At 37.7% G+C, this 27,366-nt stretch overlaps 1 protein-coding gene across 2 annotated transcripts; it reads right to left on the bottom strand.

Annotated features, from left to right (window-relative positions):
* Positions 1-4,492: 4,492 nt before the first annotated feature.
* On the bottom strand, positions 4,493-27,255 carry LOC105437215 (tetratricopeptide repeat protein 39C). Of its 2 annotated transcripts, XM_030974011.1 has the most exons (12): positions 27,241-27,255; positions 26,838-27,072; positions 24,408-24,456; positions 23,082-23,333; positions 18,244-18,695; positions 16,678-16,846; positions 13,085-13,286; positions 11,979-12,212; positions 10,125-10,225; positions 8,108-8,212; positions 5,917-5,955; positions 4,493-4,901 (listed from the first exon to the last, which is right to left on the bottom strand). In XM_030974011.1, exons 2-12 carry the CDS (start codon positions 26,951-26,953, stop codon positions 4,818-4,820), a joined length of 1,803 nt encoding a protein of 600 aa, XP_030829871.1. In that variant the 5' UTR covers positions 26,954-27,072; positions 27,241-27,255; the 3' UTR covers positions 4,493-4,817. The 2 variants fall into 2 exon arrangements, with proteins under 2 accessions (XP_030829871.1, XP_030829870.1); XM_030974010.1 differs by lacking the exon at positions 27,241-27,255 and having other exon boundaries at positions 26,838-27,190.
* Between the last annotated feature and the right edge of the window lie 111 nt (positions 27,256-27,366).

Below are 27,366 nucleotides of genomic sequence, written 5' to 3'. Positions count from 1 at the left end.
TCAAAGAAACTGATACAAAGGAAATATGAGAGGATGGAAGTGAAAGAGAGAGACAGACAGAAATAGATATACAGAGAGAGAGACAGACAGACAGACAGACAGAAATACAGAGACAGAGAAAAAGACAGAGGGGGTAATAGAGAGAGATGGGCATAGAGAGAAGAGACATACAGACATATACAGGAAGAAAACAGGAATTTTAGAATGATGGGACACAGACAGACAGACATATAATATATTGACAAAGAGATAGATGTGTCAAAACTTATCTACAAGCATTACATGCTAGTTCTGGAATGATTGATTCCCATTACAACATTTGCTGTGAAATAACATGATTATATCACTTTATATTAGAATGATTTGAATATCGACCGATATATACAAACATAATCTTAATTCCCTGTCCTCTACTAGAGTCTACAACCGAATGTTGCCCAAGAGGGCTTTCACATTGCTCGGCAGGTTTATTCATATCTGCGGGGATGCAAGTTGCTTTCATCCCATGAGCCTGAAAAGAGACTATGGTCCGTATTTGTACTGAGATTCAAGGACCTTTATACAGTGCTGGGGGGTGTTTCACAAAGATCCCAAGTCGAACTTAACTCTAAGTTGGACTTAAATATTATGGAGAGCCATTTGTAGCCTTAAAATAAAATATATTCAAAAGCGAAAATTTAAATATTTTAGACATTTTATATATTCCACATCAAGAACATGAAATTTCCTTGATAAAAGAAAATATGAATGATTTGAATCAACTTTTTATGCTTTTTAAAATAACTTTTACAAAATATTTTCATAGATGCTAATGGCTTTCCATAACTGTTAAGTCCAACTTAGAGATAAGTTCAACTAAGGATCTTTGTGAAACACCCCCAACTTGAAACCCCAAACTCGAGCTCAAGAAATTAGCTTGGGATATTTTGCTCAGCGTTCGCGCATAGTGAGAGTCTTCGGGCTTGTGACAAATAGCGGGATATTTTGCAAAATAGCCCAAGATATCTTGGGATGATTATCTCGACCTAATATCCCGCTAATTGCAACTGCAGGCTGATGGAGACGAAATTAGCTGGATAATTTGCGATCGGGATAGTTCAAATAGCGGGTTATTTGGCAATCTCAAAACTAAAGAAAAAAAGAAGCGCACATCTCCGTGACACAACTAAACACAAAGAACCACTTCTGAAGTATCACGCCATCCTGAGTGAGTGACTTTATGATTAATTTGTCTAGTCCTAAAATAGCAAAATGGTCAGTATTTGTGTTTGTTGTTCTCAAGAAAATCTACATTATATCAAGATGTGACTAATAATAAAAACATGTTTTTTATGTGGCTTAAACAGTTGTAAACTTGACAGTATACTAAGAATTTACAAAAATTTAAAAAGAGGTAACATTGTTCAGATGAGAGATAGAGTGGTGCTAAGGTAGTGACTTCAATGCAAGATGTACAATTAAAGATAATCTGAAAATTTCAGTGAAAACGGACCATTATTCATGGTACAAATTGAGAAAAACTGATCTGATCTATTCCTTAATTCTCTCAACTATATTATTACAATTTAATTACATTTTAGGTGAATGGAAATCGTCAAAAAGCAATAAAATGGCTCAACATTCCATTCCAGACATTTAAGTGTTGACAGATTTTTTATAGCCTGTTTTATGTCTTTTTTTCATGGAAAAAAGGTTGGGAAAATTCAAAAATGGTTGGGAGAATTTACTGTTAATCACTGTTAGAGGGTGTTATACATCTTATAGATATCTTCCTAGTTTGAGAATTTTTTCAGGATTTTTTGCATGTCAGAGGATTAGTACAGTGGAAGGAATATAGTAAGTAACATTTTATACAAAAATTAAGCAATTTTTTCATCAACCTTCAACAATGTTACCAAGTCACTTTAATGACTTGCATCTCTTTCCTAATCTTTTCAGATGTTTAAACATTTTCTTTTCATGTGCAGATTATCTTTAAAAAATTGTACTCCCCGGGGAGTGGAATTTGTGCACACTGTGCACACACATGAATGAATCCAACATCCGGGTAATAAAAATATCTGTAAAGCGCTTAGTGATGGTATTCCGTATTAAGCGCTATATAAATCAAGATTTATTATTATTATCATTACAACTACTGGAGGAGAGTTAATGGTTAATCCCAGAGAAATAACTTACAAAAACATACAAGGTATTTCTGCTACGTTAGCTTAAAATTCTTTTCCAATGGTCTCATACACAGGTATTCATCTTAACTGGCACATTTTGTAAACAACTGGTCTCTCTTTATCAATCAATACTTTTCTTCTTTTACATGACTAGAATCATTGCATGAAGCTGTATTTCACTTACGCTATTTGCCATTGGAAAATAAATCAAATCAAATCAAATACCCAAAGAATGATCTTTAAGAGTGAACAAGGCCGGGACATCAAAACGCTTTGTATCATGTACGAGGTGATGATGTCGCATGATGTACATATACATGCAATGAAAAGGGCATTTATTATAATTTGCGTGTAATTAAAACATTAATCAAACAAAGCTTCTTTTTTTCTTAATTTGTTTAAAGCAAAGAATAGACTTAGAAACAAAGTGCGAGGCCACCTTTCCCTTATCTTAAATACACTACAAACTCAAATACATCTGTTTCCTTTTCTTTTCCGAAGAAAACTAAAAGACACACATTTTTCTTGTTTAAATTAAAATGAAGAAAGGAAATGGGGGTCAAAGACGCAAAGTCACCCAGTCATGCTTTTAGGATTAGATAAATGCTATACCTCCAAAATCTCACATCAAATATCAATATCATTTCCCAAGATCCTCTTGAATGAAAAAAAAACACCATAAAATCTAAATACATGTAAAATTCATTGGGTGGTATTCCGGTAGCGCGTACTAAGTTAGCGCGCATTTAGTTAGTTCACACTTTTATGGAGTGCCAGTTGCCAACTCATTTACCCTGTACAGATTATTTTAATCCTTCAATGAAAAGTGTCAAAAAAATTAATTTTGCAATGAAATGGGAAGAAAACGATAATATGAGTATGAACTGAATTTCAACAAAGTCTTTGATAGATTATCTTTGTCATGAATATTGAAGGAGGAAGATGAAACCTAGCATTCCATAGAAGTGTGAACTAAAATTCTTGTTTAGTCTGGACTTAGTCCAGGCTTAACTTATGAGAATACCACCCATTAGCTTTAGTTATTGTACTTTACAGGCAAATACACTGGATGTATGTACATGATTGTGTGATATCAAAAGATATACAAATTGCTGGTATGGTATGAAATTTGATATAAAAGATTCCTCTTGTATGCAAAGGTACCTGTAGGAAATTGTAATAAAAACACATCACCTGCTAAGAGCCTTAGCCCTATATAGCCCGGGCTATTTTGAAACTGCATAGCCCAGTGGAGGGGGGGGGGGGGGGGGGGGGGGGGGTGGGCCTAAGATCTCGGCTGTGAAAGGGCTGATTCGCAGCAAAAAAATTGCATGCATGTCAAGTTAAGTGTATACAATACTTTTGTGAAAAATTCATTCAATTCCATATTTATGGTAATTTATGCAATTAAGGGCATAAAATTCACATTTTTAAACATAAATCATATATTCTTCATATTTGAACATTCGTTTTCACTACATAAATTCTTTAAATCATTAGGAATAATAATACAACAAAAATTTGGAAGAGTCACGTTATTCCTTATGTTTTCTATTGTTTTGATAATTTCTTAGCTATTTCTTTGTTTTTCTCAACTTATGTATTTAATCAGGGATGCCAGTTAGAATTGATCAGAGGGCCTGAAAACACCTAGAATGAGCTATTTTTTACACAAAAAACCTCAACTATGGCCTGAAAATAAATTGGCAGGGCCTGAACTCAGGCTTTTGCCTGAAAACTGGCATCCCTGTTTATTGTTTTTGATGTTTTATTTCAGTTCTAACTATAATTCAACTATTTTGACCCCCAAAACAAACACCATAACTATTAACAAGAACAAATAACCAATGTTTTATCTCTTTTTTGGAAAAATGATATTTCCATATGTTTTGTACACAAGACAAAAGGACACATGGCTTTGTAACGGTAAAAGAACGGTCAAAAGATGCCCAAAACTCACCAAAAAAAAAAAGTAAAGAAAGAAATAAGTAAAAAGAAGTAAGAAAAATTATCGCGAAAAATGTAGTGGGAGGGGGGCTTTAGAAGCCCCCCCCCCCCCCCTCGGCTGTATAGGGTTTAAGGTGTTTACCATGATTTAACACCTTTTTTGCTCTAAATTTGCATGTTTCTACAGGATTGTCAAATAACGTTAAGCTCTAGACTTCTCCAGGTATGTGCTTGTGTAGAAACACTATAATCAGTTTTTAAAGCTTACAGAAAAGCATAGACATCTCCAGAGATGGTTTTTCATCTGGGTACAATCGCCTTCTTGTTCTACAAAAATGAATCCGTTTAATAGCGATACCGTTTAGGCAGACTGGTTAAGTTACCGCTCCTGGTATAATTGACACTACCATTATTTTTCGAGGTCTCCTGTAGAAACACACTGAATAACAACATCCAAATATGATTACAATAGCTAGATTAATTCTCGGCATTAATGTTTTTTTCTTGATTAACAAAAACTTCAATGAATACCGGTACCCATGCACTTACAGGAATAAAAGGTTTGCTATCACATAATTTTTTGTTCTTGATTAAAAACTTCAATAACCACCCACTTACAGGAATCATATTTCGTTGAAGGTTTTCGATGCTCGTACTTTGAAGTTTGCTATCCTCATACTGGGTACTGGTGTTGTTCATGTATTATTCTACTCCTTTAAGTTGCTGCAAGGCGGCATGTATCCTCACGCTCAACCTCTGCTCAAAGTCATAGTCTTTGTAGCCATCCTGAAAGAGTAAAAATGCAAAAAAATGACTGAATAGTATTCTGTCATAAAATTCTAAAAAGGGGAATTAGACTTGTATTCTTAATAATGCTTTTGAAGATTAAGTAGACTATGGGTTATGTGAGTTGAAGGAAAAGGAGAAGAAGGAGGAGGAGAAGAAGAAGAAGAAGAAGAAGAAGAAGAAGAAGAAGAAGAAGAAGCAGAAGAAGAAGAAGAAGAAGAATTGATTTAAATAGCATCTTTTCCGGAAGAAACAGAATGCTTTCCCTCGGACTATGAACATATCAAGAAGAATAGGCCATTTTCGTAAGGTAACCAAATTTAATACATAAGTCTTTGTGAAGTGCCTCAATACAAATTATTTCATTCACCTGATAAGAATAATTGTATTTTAATAGTCAGAATGCAACTGCATATATTAAGTGTTGCTAGGTAGGTCAAGCCATAATGTTTGTCCAACCTGGCAACAACTAATGTATGCAGTTCGGATTCTCTCTATTGAAATACTATTATTCTTATCAGGTGAATGAAATAATTGTGTTGAGGCACTTCACAAAGACTTATGCATTAAATTTGATTACATTATGAAAATGGTCTATTGTAGAGGTATATTTTCTGATTTTAAAAAAAAAATCAAGTGAATCACTATTTCTTAGAACTGGACAGAGTTTTTCCCACTGGTGTGTGACTATGGATATAAAATATGGCCTGGGGAGTGTTTCACAAAGACTAAGATCGATTTTAAGTTGGACTTAACTATGGCAGGCTATTCATGCCACTGGTTGATCTTACCATTGGTCTCTCAATTATGATCTTTAGATATCATTTTTTCCTTCAATAATTAATTATCAAAATATATTAAAAATCTGTAGATATGTGACCGTGATTTGTATGTCCCTTGAGAAACCAATGTCAGGAATGGTTAGAGGGAAAAATGGCATGAACGGCCTACCATAGTTAAGTCCAACTTAAAGTGGATCATATTCTTGTGAAGCACTCCCCTGTTTTTCACCTACCTTTGCTTTGAGAATGAGGCTCTTTCCTTTGCTTGCAGTCTGTAGAAATAACAACCAACATAGATAATTTATCTACCCAATAATCATTGTCGGCAAGGATAAACTGCTACCATAATAAAAATTCTCTTCATAATACACATTTCAAATTATCAAAATTTTAAAGATTAAAACCTTATTGAAACATAGCCAAAATAAAAACAAGGGAAACGCTCTCGGCGGTCTCGCCTGCATAACGCAATTCAATATGAAAAACCAAAACGTCAATGACGTAGCGCTCATCTGCATCTCGCAACAGCAAATATCATAAATTTTATGTGGTACACTTTTGAACTTTTGATGCCCTAGAAGGGACATAATTTCATTTCATTTGCATAAAGTACCATAAATAATCAATGGAGCAAAATCTCACAATTCTGTGTAGAAGTTTAGTGTTCCAAATTTAGCTCTACCAGATAAGGCAAACCAAATCAAAATCAGTCTAGAAATGAGGGAAAAGAAGCAATTTTTGTTATTTTTGGAATAAATTTGCATAAATTACCATAATTAATTAATGGAGAACAACTTCAAAATTCTGTGTAGAAGTTTAATGTACCAAAGTTAGCTCTACGATATAAATCAAACCAAATCAAAATCGGTCGAGAAATGAAGGAGAAGAAGCTTTTTTGTGATTTCGAATAAATTTGCATAAATTAGCATAGATAATGAATTTCACGATTCTGTGTAGAAATTTTAAATCCCTCTCCTAGCCCTATTGTATGAAACAATCAAAATCAAAATCGGTTGAAAAATAACAAAGAAGAAGCATTTTGAAAATCTTGATGTTGGTGCCACAACAAAGTCAAAGTTTGTTGACCTTAAATGACCTTTGACCTTAACTTAGTGACCTGAAATTCTACTCACATGATTGGAGAGACTTGATAACCCTATAGTCCAAGTTTCATTGACTAAGAACTTATACTCTCAAAATTATATCAAAAATTCAAAAACTTAACCTTAGGTTAAGTTTTCGATGATGATGCTACAACATAGTCCAAGTCTGTTGACCTAAAATGACCTTTGACCTTGACTTTGTGATCTGAAATTCTACTTACATGATTGGGGATACTTGATTACCCTATAGTCAAAGTTTCATTGACTAAGAACTTATACTTTAAAAATAATATCAAAAATTCAAAAACTTTGATGATGTTGATACCGCCGCCGTCGCCGCCATCACCGGAAAAGTGACTCGCTTATGTCTCGCTTTTTGCTACGCAGGCGAGACAAAAATGAATGAATGATGACATCTTTGATGCGATTTAGCATATTTTCAGAATCAAACTACTAGATGAAACCTAGTATGTAGCAAAAGCAAAACGACACAAAAGAAAATAGTGAACAAAAGCTTCTGAGTGTCCACACTAAACACACACACACACAAAAATGTATTATGCACTCATTTGCTGCATCTGTGTATAAAGGAGTAGGACTGTCTATCTATCTCGTATTTGATCCCTTAACCTCTTGCTTAAAAGTCAAGTGAAATAACACTACACCACAGTGCTTTCACAGTGCTTTCACCCAGCACTAGGAAAACTTGAAATAGGCAAAACATTGAGGCCGAACTAAGAGAGGGAGGAGAGTTATGAATCAATCAAATATACTTCTGTGATCTTCTCATCATTTTTAAGTTTACTTGCCAAGAATATGTAAAAAAGTTACAAACCGAATAAATACTCAGGAAAATTTAAAGATGTGAACTTCTTGAAAATAAGCCATAGAATTTTTTAATTATTACAGCTCCAAAATATGTAGCTTCAAATTGAGTTCTTGGCATCTCATAGCACTGCGATGCCGAGTCTGCCCTAGTTCTAAGGTATCCCTAAGGAAGTGTCTCATAAAGATCCTACGTTGAACATATCTCTAAGTTGGACTTAACAATTATGGAAAGCTTCTAGCATCTTTGAAAATATTTTGTTAAGTTATTTCAAAATGCATAAAATGTTGATTCAAATCATTCATATTATCTATCATCATGGGAGATTTCATGTTCGTGATGTTGAATTTATGAAAAGTCTGAAATACTTGAATCTTCACTTTTGAATATATTTCATTATAAGGCTACACATGGCTCTCCATAAATTTTAAGTCCAACTTAGAGTTCAGTTTGACTTAGAATCTTTGTGAAACACCCCCTGATCCCTGTACATACCGCTTGCCCTCCAGCCAACATAGCACCCAGCTCAAAGCAGGCATATGGAGCTGCATGGGCTTCAGGCTCCTTGGCAGACGACCTTGACATACAATCCTCAAAACACTTACAAGATAAAAAACACAAGAAAGTTTATTTAGGTCATAATATACATGTAACAATATGTGGTATTATTATCTATACAAGGCTTAAAGTGATACAATAAATCAGTGTATTCAATATCTTTAGGGCATTACCCGGATGACTGACCAATATTGTTTTGTATTGCTCAGTCATCCAGGAACTTCAACTATTGATATCGATATCATATCGATATCACACAAAAACAGAGCCATATTTACCGAGGTAAGTCAAATTTTGTTATTTCGCTAGTCAGACTAATATAGATAATAATAATAATATTGTATGGCATTGTTTTCGTGTGATACTAGAAAAAATTGCTCTCGCTATTAAAGACAATATTAGACTTGTCCTTGACTCGTTCAATATTATATAAATATTTCCTAGGGTAACCTCACCAATAATATTAATATAACGCTTCCATAGGGCCCAGTGGTTATTACTCCCTAGCATTATAAAGGGGTAATCATATTATTCACCTTCTCCCCGTTTCATGAACCATATTTTAATATCAATAACAAGTTCCAATAGCAGTTGTAAGCTACTGAAATCATGGCATTTGATTGGCTGAAAGCAAATCTGCCACAGACTTCCAGCATTTGTTGTTGAGAACAAGTTTTATGAAACAGGGCGAAGGCCTGAGAAGTGTATCCGGACAACTACCCCCTGGACATCCACCTCCAGGAAAACCACCCCCAAGGACAACTACCCCCTGGGACAACTACCCCCGGACAACTACCCCTCAGTCAACTACCCCCTAGGGCAACTACCCCTAGGACAACTACTCCCTAGGACAACTACCCCTAGGATAGTTGTCCTAGAGGATGATTGTCGTAGGGGGTAGTTTTCTGGGGGGTAGACGTCTGGGTAGTAGTCGCCCTAGGGGTAGTTGTCCTAGGGGGTAGTTGACGGGGGGTGTTTATCCGGGGGTGGATTTCCAGAGGGTAGGTGTCCTAGAACCCTGAGAGGAAAAAATGTGGATATACATCAACAGTAACACCTTGTGCAAGGATGTGAGCACAGAGAAAGGATTGAACTGAGAACTTCTCATATGAGAGTCCATAGTCCATTTTACCAATACAGCACAATGACGCCACTAAACAGTCAAAGAGCTATATTACGTTAAAGTAGTCACCTAAACTTTTTTTAGGGCGACGTGAAAAACATGAATAATTAGCTGACAAATCATATAGATATCATGGAAAGGTGTAAAATGCAATTTTGTGGCTAGATGTATCTCGCATGTGATGTCACGAATCTTGATGCTCTACGGAAGACCGCTGAAGGCAGAAAATCTGGATCTCAAAATGAACATTTTTGGAGAGATGATTACTGCGGGCCCCAAACATATTTTGAAGAGGAATTTGTTATATTTGATTAGTAAGGTTTTCCCCTTCGCAATGATATGAATTTTGCATCAATTCAAAACAATTTTGATTCTTCAGGTGACTACTTAACACCTAAGCATGGCTCAATCAAAATATTTCAGAGAGAGTAGGTCACTTTATTTTCAATTTGTTTGTGCTGTTTTAAAAAAAAGAATAATATAATAATGTTTCAGACAAAATAATTTTTCATAAGATGTCAATTTAGCAAAATGGTAAAACCTATTCCTCTATTACGTTATCTTCTCCCAGTTTGGAGGTTGATTGCAACACGTGTCCACACACTCTGTTCTCTGCCATTTTAGTGCACTCTTGCAAAATCGATCAACTCTATGAAGTCTTAACGTTCTCCTCCTAGCTGGATCTTGGTCTTCCCGGTACCTTATACTAGAATTTTAAGCTAGCAACAGGTCAAAGCAATTTATAAATTCATCAACACCTCAAATATTGCCCATTATCAAGTTAAAACTCTGTTTGATTTATTCAGAAAATATGTCATCTCAACATCTTACCTGCATGGCAATCTCTATGTTACCAAGGCAACGGTGTATGGCACCTTTTAGTAGTGATATCAAGCTTTTATGTGATTTGTCGCTGTCGGCCGCATCGCACTCTGTGAAAGTAAAAAGATGCGACGATTATGAAGCTTCGCAATCGATAAAGTGAAATTTTGGGACAATATGAGACCTTCACTATTTATTTACTTCACTTTTGTTATTCTGCATATCAACTTCATTCATTTACAAATCAGATTGAATGGTGCATAAACCCATGATTACAAGAAAACAAAACAGTTATGCAATACTGCTCAAATCGATTGGAGTCATATGTAGGGGCTATTCAAATAAGCATATATAAGCTTGATAATCAGAAGCCCAACATTTGGACGCTGAAAGTAATTTAATGAATTAATAAGGATCAATCACCAAATTACAGTTAACTCTTTATCATATAAGAGTTTTATTAGATTATGATATACTGAAAATATTCAGCTTCAAATGTTACTTTCTTTAAAAACAAATGCTGCAAGTAACATCGTTGTCACTGGTAAACATAGTACATATCTGTAAATAGACAAGTCAGTGCATCTGTACAAACTCACATAGAAAAGGGCACACACAGAACCCAAGTTAGAATTATGTTCCATTAAAAAAAATATTCTTCTTATTTTCTTCATACTGATTAACTGTCAACCCTTCTATTGTTTGGTAAAGTATTCTTGGGTCGAATTGTATACATACTTGCTCTCCAAAAATAATTTTTAGGCGATTAATGTCATTGTTTTTGGACTAAAGATAGATGGGATGTAAATTTCTTGAACGTCTGCACGCCATACAATGATAGCTGAGCCGAAATGATAAAGCTTCACTTTCTCAACATTTTCCAACTCTAAACTTGGCCGTGAAATGGAACTCACTGCACTTAATTATTCTAAGGTAGCTGAACGAAATAATAGGCATAATAGTTAGTGATTTTTGTTCATTCAAATTTCCTTTTGGACATACTGTACATGTACATTTATATCAATATACATGTGTAAGTCTAGGTTACATAAGGCATAAAAAAGGAAGATGTTGTATCGCCCTTTAGGTGCCAAAATATGGGTTGGTCGGTCAGAAATATTTTTTCTTCTAAATTTTTTTTTTTCCTTCTTTTTTTTCCCTCTTTGGGCTAATATTTTTCAGTTATGAATGCTTTAATAAATATTTTTCTATTCATTAAACATTTTTTTTTAACAGTAAGAAAAAAGCCGACCGTAGATTTATAAAATGTTTGGGTCAGTCGCAGAGGGCAATACAACATCTTTTTTTTAAACCTCTAAGTGTGGTTTAGGCCTAATTGAGAAAGTGCATGTATTTACCAGCCCCATATCCCAACGATGGGGTACTAGCCTTATGTGATAAAATTATGATTTTCAAGTTTCAACACTTATGCATTTTGCATTCAAGATGCATCTTTTCGTGCCACTACGTACATTTCGCTTTTAAAGAGATCCGGTAACTTTGTCTCAGATTCTGAAACAAAATCCTGGATTTAGCTCATGCTGCAATGATAATTATAAACCTTTAGGTCAGTCAGGAACCCCATGACTTTAACATGATTTATGATTGGAAATTGAAACCAAATTTTGCGTTTTCCTAACGGTTTTCGCTATACTACAGTCTATTGGGGACAACGAGTATGGTAAACCCGGTCACTCAAAGATTTTTACTTCTTTGAGGCACTTCTTGATCGTTTTGAAGCGCAATTTTTTTAGGGATTCCATATTACACCATATCACAGACACTGATAACACGTAGTGCCGTGCATCTCAGATTTAACATTGTTAAACGATCCCTTTAAATCTACCTAAAGAAAACATTTACCTTTGAGCATGCGCCTCAATGCTTCTTCTTTACAATCAGGCATTGCCTTCCATAGATAAAGCACTTCAATGGCCATGAGCTTCGCCTGAGCCTGGGTTGGAAGTTTCTTCTTGAACTTGTTGGACTTGCGAAGAACGAAGGACTCCAGCTGGCTGTTCTTCTTTTTCGTAAGGCCTGGAACTTCTCTGAAGAGTTCTTGGGCTGTCTCGACTTGACCGAGTGCCCCCTGACAAACTAGAGAATAAGACAAAGGGTGTCAGTTGGGATTATCTGTATAACCCAGGCATTGCATAGATCTATGTTATTATGAGATTATAAAAATAATAATAATAATATTCAGTTCTTGAATAGCGCATAATACGTTATGAAATTGCATCTCTATGCACTTCCAAAGAGCTTTGGAAATTATTACCCTAGCTTTAGCTCCGGCAGCCGTTATCAGTGCAGAGTGCATTTGTAGGAATAATCCTACCAGGTACCCATTTACCTCCCCTGGGTTTAGTGGACCCTTAGTTAGGCTGTTCTCAAGAAATCTAGATTTGATAAAGTACCCCCTTGCAAACTACATTTAAAAAAAAAGAAGATGAAGAAAAAAAAAAGAAAAAAAAGAGAGAACAATTCTGGTTATTTCATACATAGGTTGCTGAATCTCATTAACATGTTGTGAAGCATCAGTCTAGATTAGACCAAGTGCTTTCTGATAAAGTTTAGAATATAACACCTGACAAGCAGAAATCTCTTTGTTTGTGTTCTTATATCATCATAACAAGATTTGGCATTTAAAACTGATGACTGTAGGCAGGCATGAAAAAGGTATTTGTATGAATGCGATTAATATGACAACATATTGTGCTGATATCTGTGCACCAAATTCATCTACCGGTACGTAGAAATTGTCCCACAATGGTCCTGTTTGTAAATGCCTTACATTATTTTATTCTCAATAATTAAACAAAAAGCTCATTTCTTGTAGGTATTGTGCTAGTACACTCAAGTATTAAAAAGGAATGCATAATGCAGAAACATCAAACGTACATCATCCTAAAACAGCACTAAATTTCAAGACATTCTACCAATGAAATTAACTAAGCTACAATGATTCCTACTTGCGGTCAGGTATGTATAGTAGCTCTGCGCCCATCTGGACTCTTCTTTTAACCTGGCGAATGCTAGCAGACTCTCCTCCCAGTTGAGTCTCATGAGATTGCACCATCCCAGCTCATAGAGGCATATCAGTTGGATCTCTCTCTGTTCAGAGCAGGCTTCCAACGCAGCCTCGTACGTCTTTAAGGCACCATCCAAGTCACCCTGTCATGTAAGCAAGTTATATATTTTTAATTAACATGATTAACTGATTAACTGATTAACTGAAATGAATCTGTGGAATGTTACTGTAAGAAATGGATATTATCGAGGTATCAGTGACACAAGGACGTACAACTGTAACTCCATTTTGGCCATTTCGAGAAAAAGTGGTTTATGTGTCACTGAGCACTTGGGCCTTAAGGAGTTAAGTATATGTATCACTATGTATCACTAGCCATCAATGGGGTGTTGGGTGGAGTTAAGTATTTGTGTTTCCTGGAAAGCCCACAATTTTCTGAAAATTTTGATATCAAAAACTCATTTTGGCAAAATATGGAGCTATGTCACTGAACCCTCGATATAGCATTATTATTTCATATTGTCAGTCTACCGGTAATCTATTTTTCATCCTTACTCATGATTCCTTGAGTCAATCAATGCATAAAGCAGCCAATTGATAATCTGCTGTGACTATAATATCCACGTCGATGACCCCCTAACTCTCGGCACTAGAACACTTCATGACATGCGGGATTCATGTGGTCTGAAACAAGTCATTTCTCGACCAACCGGGGACATACACTGGACCTCATTATTAGGGACTTTTAGATTTGCACGACAAGAACGTGGACTGCCACATGTGACGTCCCTTTAAGGCACTGCCGGGCACTGCCAGTGCCTTAAAAGGACGTCACATTGCCTTAAAAGGATGTCACACGTGGCAGTCCAAGTTCTCGTCGTGCAAATCTAAAAGTCCCTAGTATTTGGGAAGACGACAACTCAATCCCGAATGTGTCTGTTCTACCAGCAATGCCATCCGACCATGCAGCTTTTGTCTTCTCAGCTCCTCCAATGCACCCTCCACTGGCCAAGAAGGAGAAGAGATTCAGTAAACTCTACAATGGGCTGTCGTACTACCCTATCTATTGGCGATAAAACGTCGGTCTGATGATGCCTGCAGCAACGAGTAGGCGAAAGTCTCACAGGTAAAACAGCCTTTTTGATTGTGATACAATGAAAATTCAATTTATGGAACAACTCAATCAGATGCACCTCTTCAAGCATCTAGAACGTAGACCATGATGAATTCAGTGATGATGTCAAGGATTGCTTCGACAGTGCAAAAGATCTTGATGATCCTAACCCATCTGAGAAGGTTGAACTGTCACTGATACCCTATGATAACTAGTCACTGATACCCTATATCAACATGCATGCCCCAGTGAAAGTCACATCTATACGGCTGCACCCAAATGCCCCTTGGTATCATGATTGACTCAGAGCATGCAAGCAGAATCTTCGCTCCAGAGAATGTGAGTGGAGAAAGTCTAACATTAAAGCTGACTGCGGATAAACTACTGCATATGGTGGAAAGAGATTTCCCGTAAAATGCCCTCGTGTTCGAAATATGACAGGAAATAGTTGAACAAGTTTGGGCCGAGCATTTGTGTGTTGTCCTACATACCCATATCTATGTGCTGTGCTTGTGATCTTCAGCAAGACTGAGTCAATTTATTTTCATTTCGACCATTCCAGGGGGGTGTTTAAGTTGGACTTATCTCTAAGTTGGACTTTAAAATTATGGAAAGTCGTTAGCATCTTCGAAAATATTTTGTAAAAGTTTTTTTAAGAGGCATAAAATGTTGTGTCAAATCATTCATAATTTTCTATAAAGCTACAGTCCCATATACGTCCCGGACCGTCCCGGAACATCCCGGACCCCATCCGAGGTGATCTGGGATTCGGTCCGTGTTGACACCGTGTTGGCACCGGGGTGGTCCTGGATGGTCCTGGATGGTCCTGGATGGTCCTGGATGGTCCTGGATGGTCCTGGGCGGTCCGGGAGTCGACCCCGGATGTTTTTGACGGTCAAAAACTGCCGGGGTGGTCCGGGACGGTCCGGGACAATAGTTTGATCCGGGGTGATCCGTGTAGCCACCGTGCTGGGTCCGGGGTCATCCGTAGTGGCGCCGGGGCGGTCCGTGTTGATCCGTGGTAGTCCGGGAGTGAGTTATTGACCCCGGATCACCCCGGCGCCCCTACGGATGATCCCGGACCCAGCACGGTGGCGACACGGATCACCCGGGATGATCCGTGTTGGCACCGGGATGGTCCGGTGTCATCCGTGTTGGCACCGTGTTGGCATCGGGGTGGTCCGGGACGGTCCGGGACAATAGTTTGATCCGGGGTGATCCGTGTAGCCACCGTGCTGGGTCCGGGGTCATCCGTAGTGGCGCCGGGGCGGTCCGTGTTGATCCGTGGTAGTCCGGGAGTGAGTTATTGACCCCGGATCACCCCGGCGCCCCTACGGATGATCCCGGACCCAGCACGGTGGCGACACGGATCACCCGGGATGATCCGTGTTGGCACCGGGATGGTCCGGTGTCATCCGTGTTGGCACCGTGTTGGCATCGGGGTGGTCCGGGACGGTCCGTGGCGGCTCCGTGCTGGGTCTGGAATGATCTGTACTGCTGCCGGGGCTATGCCCGGACGGTCCGGGGCGGTCCGTAGTGGTACCGTGTTGGGTCCGGGGAGACGGTCGGCGGTTGTGATTTTTTTAACAAAACATCCCGGACCATCCCGGATCACCCCAGACCATGGTCCGGGATGGTCCGGAGTGGTCCGTGCTCGTCCGTGTTGGTCCGGCTTTATATGGGACTGGGGCTTTATCAAGGAGATTTCATGTTCTTAATGTGGAATTTATAAAAAGTTTGAAATACTTGAATTTTCGCTTTGAACATAATTTATTTTAAGGCTACAAATGGCTCTCCATAATATTCAATTCCAACTTAGAGTTAAGTTCGACTTGGGATTTTGTGAAACACCCCCCAGTTCTCATGTACTACATAATTAACCTTTCCCAATTGCTTCCTTACAGTTTCTCTCACAATGTAATTGCATGACCAGAACTCATCTTTTTTTTTAAAACAAAGGTTTGATGGACACTGGGATATTGCTACTTTTGCGAATAACTTGGAGAAGTGATATATTCTATACTCATCTTGTTGATCTCAGGCACCCTTTAACAATGTTAAATCTGAGATACATGGCCCTACGTGCTACCAGTGTCTGTGATATGGTGTAATATTGAAGCCTTAAAAAAAAATTGCGCTTCAAAATGATCAAGAAGTGCCTCAACAAAGTAAAAATCTTTGAGTGACCGGTTTTACCATAGTTGTTTTTCTCAATAGACTGTAGTGTTTGGCAAACGGTTTTCAAAATTTGTAATTCCAAACATAAATATCTTGATAATCAGACAGGCGATCGACTTGTAAAAGTCTTGGGGTTCCTGACTGACCTAAAGTTTTACAATTATCATTGCAGCATGAGCTAAATCCAGGATTTTGTTTCATAATCTGAGACAACATTACCGGATCCCTTTAATGGCACCAACCTCAAGTTTTTGCACCCTTCCCTCGTAGAACATGACCAGTGCCGAGTTAGGATACGCTGCCTTTCTCTCTCCCAGTATCTTATGAGCCGCCTGGATACACGATGCCTTGTTTTTACTGTCTATGCCAAAGAACGGACGGACAACTGTATGGTACCATAGTAGAGTTAACCTGGAAGTAGAGGTTAAAGAGAACATTATGAATTTGGATTATCATTAATCATAATATGGATTTAAAGCTAGAGGTGACGTAGTCGAGTGGATTAAGCACTTGACTTCAAATACAAAGGTCATTGGTTTAATCCCGACATGGCACTTACAGTATATCATTTGGCAAGGCATTATCTACATTTGCCACTCCATACCCAGGAGAGAAATAAGAACCTGCTAGGATAACTAAAGCCTTTGTGTTAGTAATTGCCATGTGCCCGCACGATGATCATTTGGTAGGAATACTCTCTAGGGAGTGGAGATGGTGCACAGATGCCCAGGATAATAATATCTGTAAAGCGCTTAAAGACGGTATTTTGTATTAAGCACTTTTTGAATCCAGATTATTAATCATTATCATTATACATGTACATGTATTTATGATGATTATGTAAATATATGCACAATTAAACAGTTTGTTGAATTAGAGGCTTCGATAAAGCACCAGTGATGGGTAAAGCTTAACTAAATTTTCCTGATTTTTTTTTTTTTTTGCTCGAGAGTTTCTTGTGGGCTAGTGTGGGGTGCAAGGGTGATCCTTAAATAATGTCGATACAGCTCGTTATAATGCAAAGTACATTAAAATCAGTTTTATTGACCACCTCTATATAAAGGTTACCTGTCGAAAGGAACATGTATTATGGAACCTGTCTAGTAAGGCCACATGTCTACAGTGGCTTCTTTTCCTGCTTCTCTTGGACAGGTTCAATATTTTGGCTTATTGAGATCAAATTCACAAAAGGTACCCTATTTTCACAGAATTTGCCTTTAATTATTGCAATGCAGATTCAACTTTGAAAAATGTGACCTCCTTCATTAAATGTCATGCTCTTAAAAAACAAGATTTTTTTTCTTTCAAAGTCGCAAGTATTCAAATTTTAAAAGCATCATGCACACACAAAGCCAATTTGAAGTGAAACCATACATGTAAAAAAGCTAAGATGTTCTAAACAGGCTATTTTAGCGGTACAAGTACATAATTACATATCTGGACAAGTCCAAGCTACTTTGTCCCATACGACATCAGATATTTATCTGATCATAGTATCGAGTTGATAATTGTCCCACTAGCAGCCACAACAGCCCCACTACACCAAGTAAGAAATGAAATAACAATTATGATGTCAATTCTAATGCAAAATTCCACAATACTCTGTCTTTTATGGGACATCAAATGATCAAATACCTCAGGTACGCACACAGCAAGGGAAACCTTTATATCAGTACTGGACATTTCAAACTAACCTCTCTGTTTTTGAGGAACCTACCCCCCCCCCCCCAAAAAAAAGAAGTTTTAAATGCATAAAAAATTATGTTAGCATGCTTTTGCTGTACAAATATGCAGATGTATCTACTCACATGGCAAGGGGTGCCTTCATATCAGTACTGTGACTAGCTGTATCCAGGCACTTCAGACCAAACTCTTTGTTACCGTGGAAGCCCAGGAGATTGACAACCGTCAGCAGGTTTGGAGGCATCATGGATATGACAAGCTGCAGGAGTCCATACCCAAAGGACACACCCCCTTTCAACCTGGCCAAGGCATCTTCCTCCACGGCCACAAGGTCCTTCTGACTCAACGAGGCATCATCCTCCAGGTCAAGGGTCGCGACCTCGTTGTTGGAGTGGTTAGAGGCACTGTCGGCTGGCTTGGAGTTCGATTCGGGTTCCACCTCGAGGGCTGCTGAGGCATCTTCCACAAGCATTTCGGGTGTTTCTTCCATCTTTTCACCGCGGGCTTCATAGACTTTACCAATGTCCCGATAGACTTTCTCATAGAGTTTGTAGCCCTTACGGATTAACCATCCACCCTACATTTAAAAAAAAAACATGGCAAATAAAAATAAATAATACTAATATATTTATTCTTCATTTTGTAACAGAATTAAAGTTACAAGTACAAAAAAGATCTTGATACTTGGTGCTTAAAATATCAAGTTAAACCAGGGACCTAGTCTTTTATTTGAATTAATCGCAATGTAACCCTTACTAGGGGGGGGGGGGGGTCTGGCCCTCCACTTTTTCAGAGATTGTGCCGCAACCGCTTGGAATTTTAAATGTTTGTTTCCTGACTGTTTTCCATGTCATAAAAAATAATGAAACTTCATGAATTTAAAATGAAGGAAAACATTTATTTCTTCAAATGACTAGAGACAAATATGAAGAGATTTCTGTAAAATGCAAAATATTAGCATTTTGCATAATTAATTAGGCTATAACAACAAATATTTGCATATATATTAGGAAAATCTAACTATACCATCTTGTTCCTACTTGGTGAATATCTACAAACATGCACATTTTTGTGTTCATCGGACATTCGATGGCCAAGATCATAAGGGGGGATGCTAGAAAATGATCCAGGACAGTAAGGGTTAAGAGATACATGTAGGAGATTGCAGGCCTTAAATTTCGTCATTTTTAGGGCAAGGCCAGTTTGGCCTCGAGTACCTCATATTTTTAAGGGCACCAAGGCCAAAATATTTTTACAAAAAGGGCATCGAGGCCAAAATATTTTACAAAAAGGGCATCGAGTATGAGGCCAAAAAAATTGATTCTATTTTTGTTAGATGTCATGTGTATTTTATGAAACTTGTGCAGGATCAATTTCCCATGACTTTTAGCACCAGCTTCTTCACAGAATGTATAGAGGTCTACGGTACATACAAACAAGCAGGCGCGTAGCCACGGGGGGGGGGGGGGGGGGGGGGGGGGGCACGGGGGGCACGTGCCCCCCTAAAATTTCCAGGATCAGTTGAAATTTTGTAGACCCCTTTTTTTGACCTCGATCGATTACATGTATGTGCCCCCCCCCCCCCCCAAACACCAAACTCTGACTACGCGCCTGCAAACAAGGCGGCGGCCCGCAAGCCTTAGATTTAGCAGCCAGGAGCAAGGGGCAATTTTTTTTTTAAGTTGCCCTTTGCCACGGGAATTTACCAGAGCAAGGGGCAATTTTCCAAAAACAGATAGGCCGCTTATCTAATCATAAGTTCAAAGAGAGTCTACAAATGTTAATTTCATAATGTGAATAGATCGAACGATCAATTTAATAACTTTTTAATCTTAACAATATGAACAGGAAAGATTGATTAAGAACATCAAACTTGCACATTAAACAGTATTTTAAAGTAACTAAAAATATTGATGAGCAAATGAATAAATAAATTGTCAATTTCACAAACATCGAAAGTCAGAAGGACTTAATTGGCAAGTTTACCGGGCCGGGTATTCCAAATCAAAATCGCACCTCACACACAAACCTTCCGCCACTCTCTCGGTAGTAGGAGCGAATTTGAAGAAATTATCTTTTTAACTGTTGTATAGAAAGGTCTACATAGGGCAATATCGTGAAATAGGCCCCGCAACTTACCCGTCTTGTAATCGATTACAAATCATCTTAGACTTCTATCTTTAGTCTTCAGCCAACATTTTCATGAAGGACAGCAATAAAAGGGAGATAAAAGTGAGTTAAAAAGGGGGTTGAAAGGGACTTATTTTTTAAATAATAATTAGGAGGAGGGGGGGGGGGGGGAGGCACGTAGCCACGGGGGGGGGGGGGGGGGGGGGGCGGGCCCCCAAAAAAAAATTTCAAAAGGAAAAATATTTAACTAAAAGATAAATTTAAAGAGAGGGGGGGGGGGGCGGGGGGCCCCCCCCCAAAAAAAAAAAATAAAATAAAATAAAATAAAAGATAAATTCAAAGAGAGGGGGCCATAATATTATTTTAAAAAAACGAAAATATTAAAAAAGGAAAAATATTAAAAAAGGAAAAATATTTAAGAAGGTAAAATATCAAAAAAGGAAAAATATTAAAATAGAGTCTAGGGTCTAAAAGATGAATTTAATCATTTAAATGTAACCCTTTTTAATCATTTGCTAGCTCTATTTGTTAAACCTCAAAACACCCCCTAAATTATACTTCGGTGAAAGAAGCCCCACTACAGTGCTGTCCGTCTTGAAAATGCATAGGATGGGGCCTTGTTCACGAGTATACAGTATAGTCGTGATACAGGCCCCATGTCCGTGTTGGAGAACATGCAACGCCGTTGCGCGGGGCCTATATCACGAGTATATATAGCGAGTTCAATAGCAGACTCACTAATATATACTCGTGATACAGGCCCCGCTGCTGTGTTGAAGTGCGCGCGATGCCGTAGCGCGGGGCCTATATAACGAGTATATAAGTATAGTCGTGATACAGGCCCCGCTGCTGTGTTGAAGTGCGCGCGATGCCGTTGCGCGGGGCTTAGATCACGAGTATATATAGTGAGTTGGCTGAAGTTAGAAGCCTAGTATAAAATTATAATCGATTCAAAACAGTTGCGGGGCCTATATCACGAGTATGCCCTACATAGCTCATAGGCCTAACTAATGAAATAAGATGTAAAAATGTCCTTATAGACATTCGACAGCTGAAAGTGACCCGCTCAGCTCAGTTGCGTAACGTGCATTCACGAAACCAAAATCGTTCCTCGCACACACACTCTCGCCACTTTTGGTGGGAAGCTGTCGGGCTGGAAGTTTGCCAGCGAAACCGATGCACCCTCGGAATTTTACCGGGACTCGAAACGTTCGTCTTGGGAAGCTGGCGGGGTAGCTTTTTGAAGCGAGGTCGGCTGGTGGCAAAATGAGAGTAACTACGATCGAGAACATCGTAGGTGTTCTTAACTTATTAATAAGATAATTCTAAATTCTATTTGAGATAAAATAATAAACTAGGCCTACAAACAAACCTCGACAGATCTCTAATGACTATTTGAATGCTTGTTTATTTCTCCATTTGACGATTTGTTTTCTTGATCCTGGCCTTCGATTTGTACGTACCTGCGTGCGTCAACAGCATGCACCATATGCATATCATGCGATCGCATAATATGAACGTACGTTACGTACGTGCGCTAGCGCATTGCCTATATAATAACAAAGGGCGCATTTTCACGGCACTTGCGCCTTATTTAAAGCACTAAATACGAAGCTAGAAGAGAGCTCGTGGGCGGCAAACTGTTCGTGATTCGTGTATTTTTACTGTTCTAATAATTTATGGGCGCATTTTCACGGAAAACACTTGCGCCTTGCCGTCTAGTTTTAGATGATTATGGGCGCAATTGGTGGTTTTATGTGCGCAAATTTAAAATAAAAAGGGCACGTCCAGTTGGAATAAAAGGCACGTCGGCCAGTTTGAAAAAAAGGGCACGGCCTTTTTGGCCGTGAATATATCTTTTTTTGGGAGGGCACCGCGGCCAGTCATAGGGGCATCGACGGCCTGGCCGTCGATGGCCGTCGATTAATTTAAGGCCTGAGATTGTCACTTTGCAATTGACTGTAGGACTAATTTCCATAGATTCTGCTCAATCACAACTCTGTCAAGACAGCCCAAGGTTCAAAGTGTATCAATCACCTAAAAATAATATTTTGTGTGTAGCACGAATGCATAACATCGACCTAAAAAACTATGTTTAGCATCCTACCTGATCAGCTACCATACCAGAGAATGAGTTTAAAGAAAATAAAGAATAACATAAAACAGTGCACACGGAACCAAACTCGGACTTGGGCTTCCATGATGGCCCTTTTCTATGCAAATGTGTATGGGTGCGTCGCGTATTCCACCCACAAGTAACTTAAACTTGCAATATCTCTTCATAAAAGTAATATGTGGAGCTCATACATGTAGTTGAGATATTGTATAGCGAAAGCACATATTTTTGGTGATTAGTACACTGCACTACTTATAGCTACTTGCGCCCTCTATATATAGCAAACAATGCCTAATCTGTTGATCCCCCATGATCCTCTTTTTCTTATGTTAATTGAGAGCTGATTTGATGAGATAACCACCTGTCAGTGACCTTGCAGGGAGGTTTAATCCCCCTGGCCAAACTAGTGCAGACGGGCTTTTACTAAGTCCAGGGGTGACAGTGAGCACTAAAAAAGAAAGAAAGAGGATTTTTTTATTGGGGGGGGGGGGGGGGAAATGGCATCTAAAACCATCCCCCCCCCCTGTGAGTAATAAATTGGGAGGAAATAGGGGGAAAATAGGGGAAAATAGGGGAAAATAGGGGAAAATAGGGGAAAATAGGGGAAAATAGGGAAGAATAGAGAAAATAAGGGGAAAATCAGTTATATGGGGAAAAAATCGTGAAGAAAAAAAAAGAAAGTCTGTCTTTATGAATAATATGAGCACTTGACTTTACCTTGATGAAGCCTGTAACTTCATTCCTAGAGAAGATGAGCATGGCCAAGTAGAGCTGACAGTCTGCTGAGAGGATCCTCCTCTGGAGTCGTTCCTCGACGCTGAGCTTAGACTCCGACGAGTCCTTCTTCAGGAGCTTGTGCTTGAGGGACTTCATGAAGCCATCTTGGTAGGAATTACAGAGTTTGTCTGTCTCCTTGATGTCTTCCATGGCCGCGTCCAGCTTGTCTTCTTCATACGTCATCAGCGCATTCTGGAAAGGCAACAAAAGTTAGTGTTTTTGCCCTTTGTGAATTGCATAACTACAAATGCTAGATTTTCCAGAGAGCAGGTAAAACTTTCAATTAAAAAGACTGATGATCTTCATTGCACAGATAGCTTTTACTATTTCTGTGAATGTATATATTTCATCAGTTTATCAGAACATCAAATTGTTCCTTAGGTACAAACTGTTGAGAGAAAAATAATCACCACAAATTAAGTTACAAGGTTTTATCATCTTTCCAGTGATGTACTGAGCATTTGAAAAATAAGCATTGTTTATACTTTGGTAAATCTTAAAACTAGTGAAAACCCTTGGCACAGCAAGAGTTAATCTTCATAAACCATTATGATCTTTTCCAAAGTTGATTACAAATTTCAAACTCAAATTTCACAAACAAAAAACTATATCATTTTGTTATTACCTACATGTACTATATCGTAATTACATGTACACCTGTCTTTACAAAGTTTATAATTTTCTTATCTCCTTTATATTTTTTTTTCTTAAATTTTTGGGGTCACTTACAAACATGTATGCAGATTTCAAATAAATGACAACAAAACAGAATAGGATGTTTTCTAAAATGTTAAAAAAAAGAGAACTTTTGCTTCAGTGAAAGACAAGATCTTGACTTGTTTTGATTTGAAAGAATTCTGTTATAACCATAAGTGGCGTTACGGACCTCCCAAAATTAACACAAAACAATAACAACAAAAAACACCCTCATGAAGGTATCTTTAAAAAGTCTGATCACCAAGGTAAACCAAAATATATAATAAAGTTTCAAAGAAATTCTGAATTCTTTTCACGTCAAATGCTATTACTCCCACCAGACTTTGGATTACATGCATGTACATGTTCATACATGTAGACTAGTACAGATGCTAGACATATTGAAAAACATGGACAGAGCATTTCCTGAACTTTGAACCTGAGTAAATAGCAGAGCAAACACAACAATTCTGAGAAGATAAGGTGAAGATGGTGACAAACGTTGTACCGGTAGTACATGAAATGTAAATGTGTACATGAAACGTAAGTTGTAACGTAAGTTTGACTCACCATAAAACTGACAAAGCTGGACCCTGCACTCATCAAAGGGCTGTAACGTCTACAAGAAGAACCAAATTATTGTAAATGATACATGTACGTTCATTAATGACCCACCTACTGCGTGAGAAAACAATCCATAATCACTTTCAACTACCGTAGTTTAAAGTCTAGGTCCAGAAGTCCACCCCAAAAAATAGTTTGCTTTTATGCAGAAAAACAAGAGAAACAGAGCAAAAAAAATTGATTAAAATCGGATAAGTAATAAGGAATTTTTGAAAAAGTATGCAACACTGCAAATCACTACACAAATTGCCAATTTGGTTATAGTTCCTCATTTATCATTTTTGTCAGTGCCTCATTTATCAATTGCTTCATTTATTTTTATCCCTTTAATTTCCCTTTTTATCCCCCAAAAACTTGATTTTCCTATGCCTTTGCCCAGGTTGTATGACTTGTATCATGCTGCGTGCATGATATTTCACAAAATCTTTTATAAAATTGGATAACTAAATAAAGAAGCTATGAATTTTCAATGACTTGAAAAAAAAATCACAAGACATATTGGCAACTCACTTATGAGTCTGACTGTCTTTGATGTCAATTCCTCACTATCCACTAATTGTTTTCTTGATATTGATAATACAAATTTCTATTTTTCCCCCTAAAAATCTTAACTCCTCACACTAGCATCCAAGTCATAATGATAGTGATGTGTTTTTGTGTGGATGCCCTAATATACATGAAAAATGTGAATTTTGATAAACTACTTATATAAAAATCAATAATTATGAATATACAATATTCAGAAAATAGTATAAATTCTTCAAAGTTCATACAAAAAATTGTGAAATGTCATGCACGCAATATGATACAAATCATATAACCTGGGCAAAGGCACGGGGAAATCTAATTTTGGGGGGATAAAAAGGAAAAATTAATGGGATAAAAAATATACAAAGCAATTAATAAAAAGTGAGGCAATGGCATCACAAACTGATAACCAAATTTGCAATGTGTGTAATGTTTTTTTAAGTACCATAGTTTTCATACTTTAAACAAAATTCCTAACTTCCTTATTAGTTTTCTGATTTTACTCAATTTTTCTGCTCTCTCTTGTTTTTCTGCATCTATTAAAATCAAATTATTTTTGGAGTGGGCTAAGCCTTTAAGGATACTAATGTCATATTTTGCTGGTCCATATAAATCTGAACAATCCAATCCAATCCAATTATTACCATCCCAGAGAAGTTTATCCCAGTCGCCAACAACCCCAACAGACCAGTCACCCGTAGTCAGAGACCAAGCCAGTACATCAACTACTCTGCCAGGACCGAAGCATACAAGAACAGCTTCTATCCTCGTACCATTCAGCAATGGAATCGACTACCAGCCACCATCATCAAAGAGTCAACATCGGCCAAGTCCTTCAATACCAAAGTTTGGAGCTACATGCAGAATGACCACTCAGCCCAGCTGTACACAGGCGGGATAGAGCGTCAATGTGGCTCTACTTCATCTGTAAATTAGATGATGCCTACAACCCACTCATTTTATGAGCACCTTATTATTTTGTTTTTTGAACTTTGCATCAGTTGTGATGTTTGTTGACAGTTTGCGATGCCACGGAAATCTGGACGTATATACCAATTGGTCCTGTCCAGTACCACCTTAGATGTAGATGTATAAAAAGAAATGTTACAAACTTACAACTTGAAGTGGTAGGTAAATTAAGCAACCAACAATTCTTGATCTGTAGTATGTTAGTGTGACCTCACTCAGTAAGATTTCGAAAATCTGATATCACCAATGGAAAGAGGAACATAAAATTACCCAGAGATGAAATTTTCTTTGGAATTGGGTAAGAAATTGTGAAAATATTGACAAAAGATCTGCAAATTTTGCAATCTTTTGCGTCCATTCCGAAAAATTATCAACTTACTGATAAGGGTCTGAAAATCTTCAATTTGAGAGCAGATTTCCTCAAAATTGTAAGTAAAAAGTGGTACCAACTGATTGCATGATATCTTGCCTTGCAAATTATGATATCTAAATCAACCTTATTTTTGATGGATCACATTTTTTGATAAATTAACTGTAAACCCCTATGCATGAAGTTAGGTCTCATTCTTTTAATGACTTTTTTACTTAGATGCAGAGCGCAAGCACATTCGGACATCAAATTTTTAGATTGTTCAACAATAAATTTTCTAGTTGAACCAATCTGTAGTAAAAAACTTTGCCGTCCATTTGGTAATAATTGAAATAAAATAAATTTGTGTAGAATATGAGAAATCATAGTCTAGATCAAATATCACATTTTGTAATAGTCTAGTCTTCTAAAAATGTCCCCGAACTTCTAGTTTCTACCGCATTCATTGTCATTGAATGATTGATGATCAGTTCATACAAAATTATGATGGAAAACTAGAAATCATTTACCTGTATTTTGTGAAGATTTCCATTGCTTCTTTGAAGCCATTGTTGAGCAAGAGGTTGATGCCTTCATGAGATAACTTCACATCGTCAATTTCCTCGGATGGAGATGTAGCCGCCATGACTAGACTTGGCAAATTCTGACGTAACTGTCGCCTGAAGTTCCCCGTTACAATTGACCCGGCCCGCTCACCGCTGCACTGCACTGGTAAGTTAGTTTGAAGCTGAATCCCCCACCTGTCTACATAAATGTAACGAATGAAATGAAAGGCGTCACTTTCTTCTCTTAACATTGCCCATTATCAAACTATTCAAAACGTTTCAATATATCAGATATCATTAATTAAAATCAATTAAAGTAAACATTAACTAGATCTAACGTTAGGACTTAGGAGTCTTCTTTACTCACCGAGTCAAAACGCCTTATTATGAAATATATAGCGCCAACAATCGTCTAAAAATAGCCATTGTTTATTTCGTTTCTATTCTCTGAAAGGCCATGTAAAGAAAGATATATAACTTAAAACAAAGTACT

This window comes from Strongylocentrotus purpuratus, unplaced genomic scaffold (genome assembly GCF_000002235.5).
Source record: "Strongylocentrotus purpuratus isolate Spur 01 unplaced genomic scaffold, Spur_5.0 spur5_scaffold_7, whole genome shotgun sequence".
NCBI classification, from domain to species: Eukaryota; Metazoa; Echinodermata; class Echinoidea; order Camarodonta; family Strongylocentrotidae; genus Strongylocentrotus; species Strongylocentrotus purpuratus.
Note: the sequence above shows the minus strand (reverse complement) of the source record. Positions and strands in the feature narration are given on the sequence as shown.

Coding starts and splice junctions, on each gene's coding strand:
- LOC105437215 (XM_030974010.1), bottom strand. CDS start 27,124: ATGTTAAGAGAAGAAAGTGACGCCTTTCATTTCATTCGTTACATTTAT. Junction 12,213..13,084: donor CTATACATACCTGACCGCAA/GTAGGAATCATT, acceptor CTTATTCTCTAG/TTTGTCAGGGGGCACTCGGT. Junction 4,902..5,916: donor GCCTCATTCTCAAAGCAAAG/GTAGGTGAAAAA, acceptor TTACTCTTTCAG/GATGGCTACAAAGACTATGA.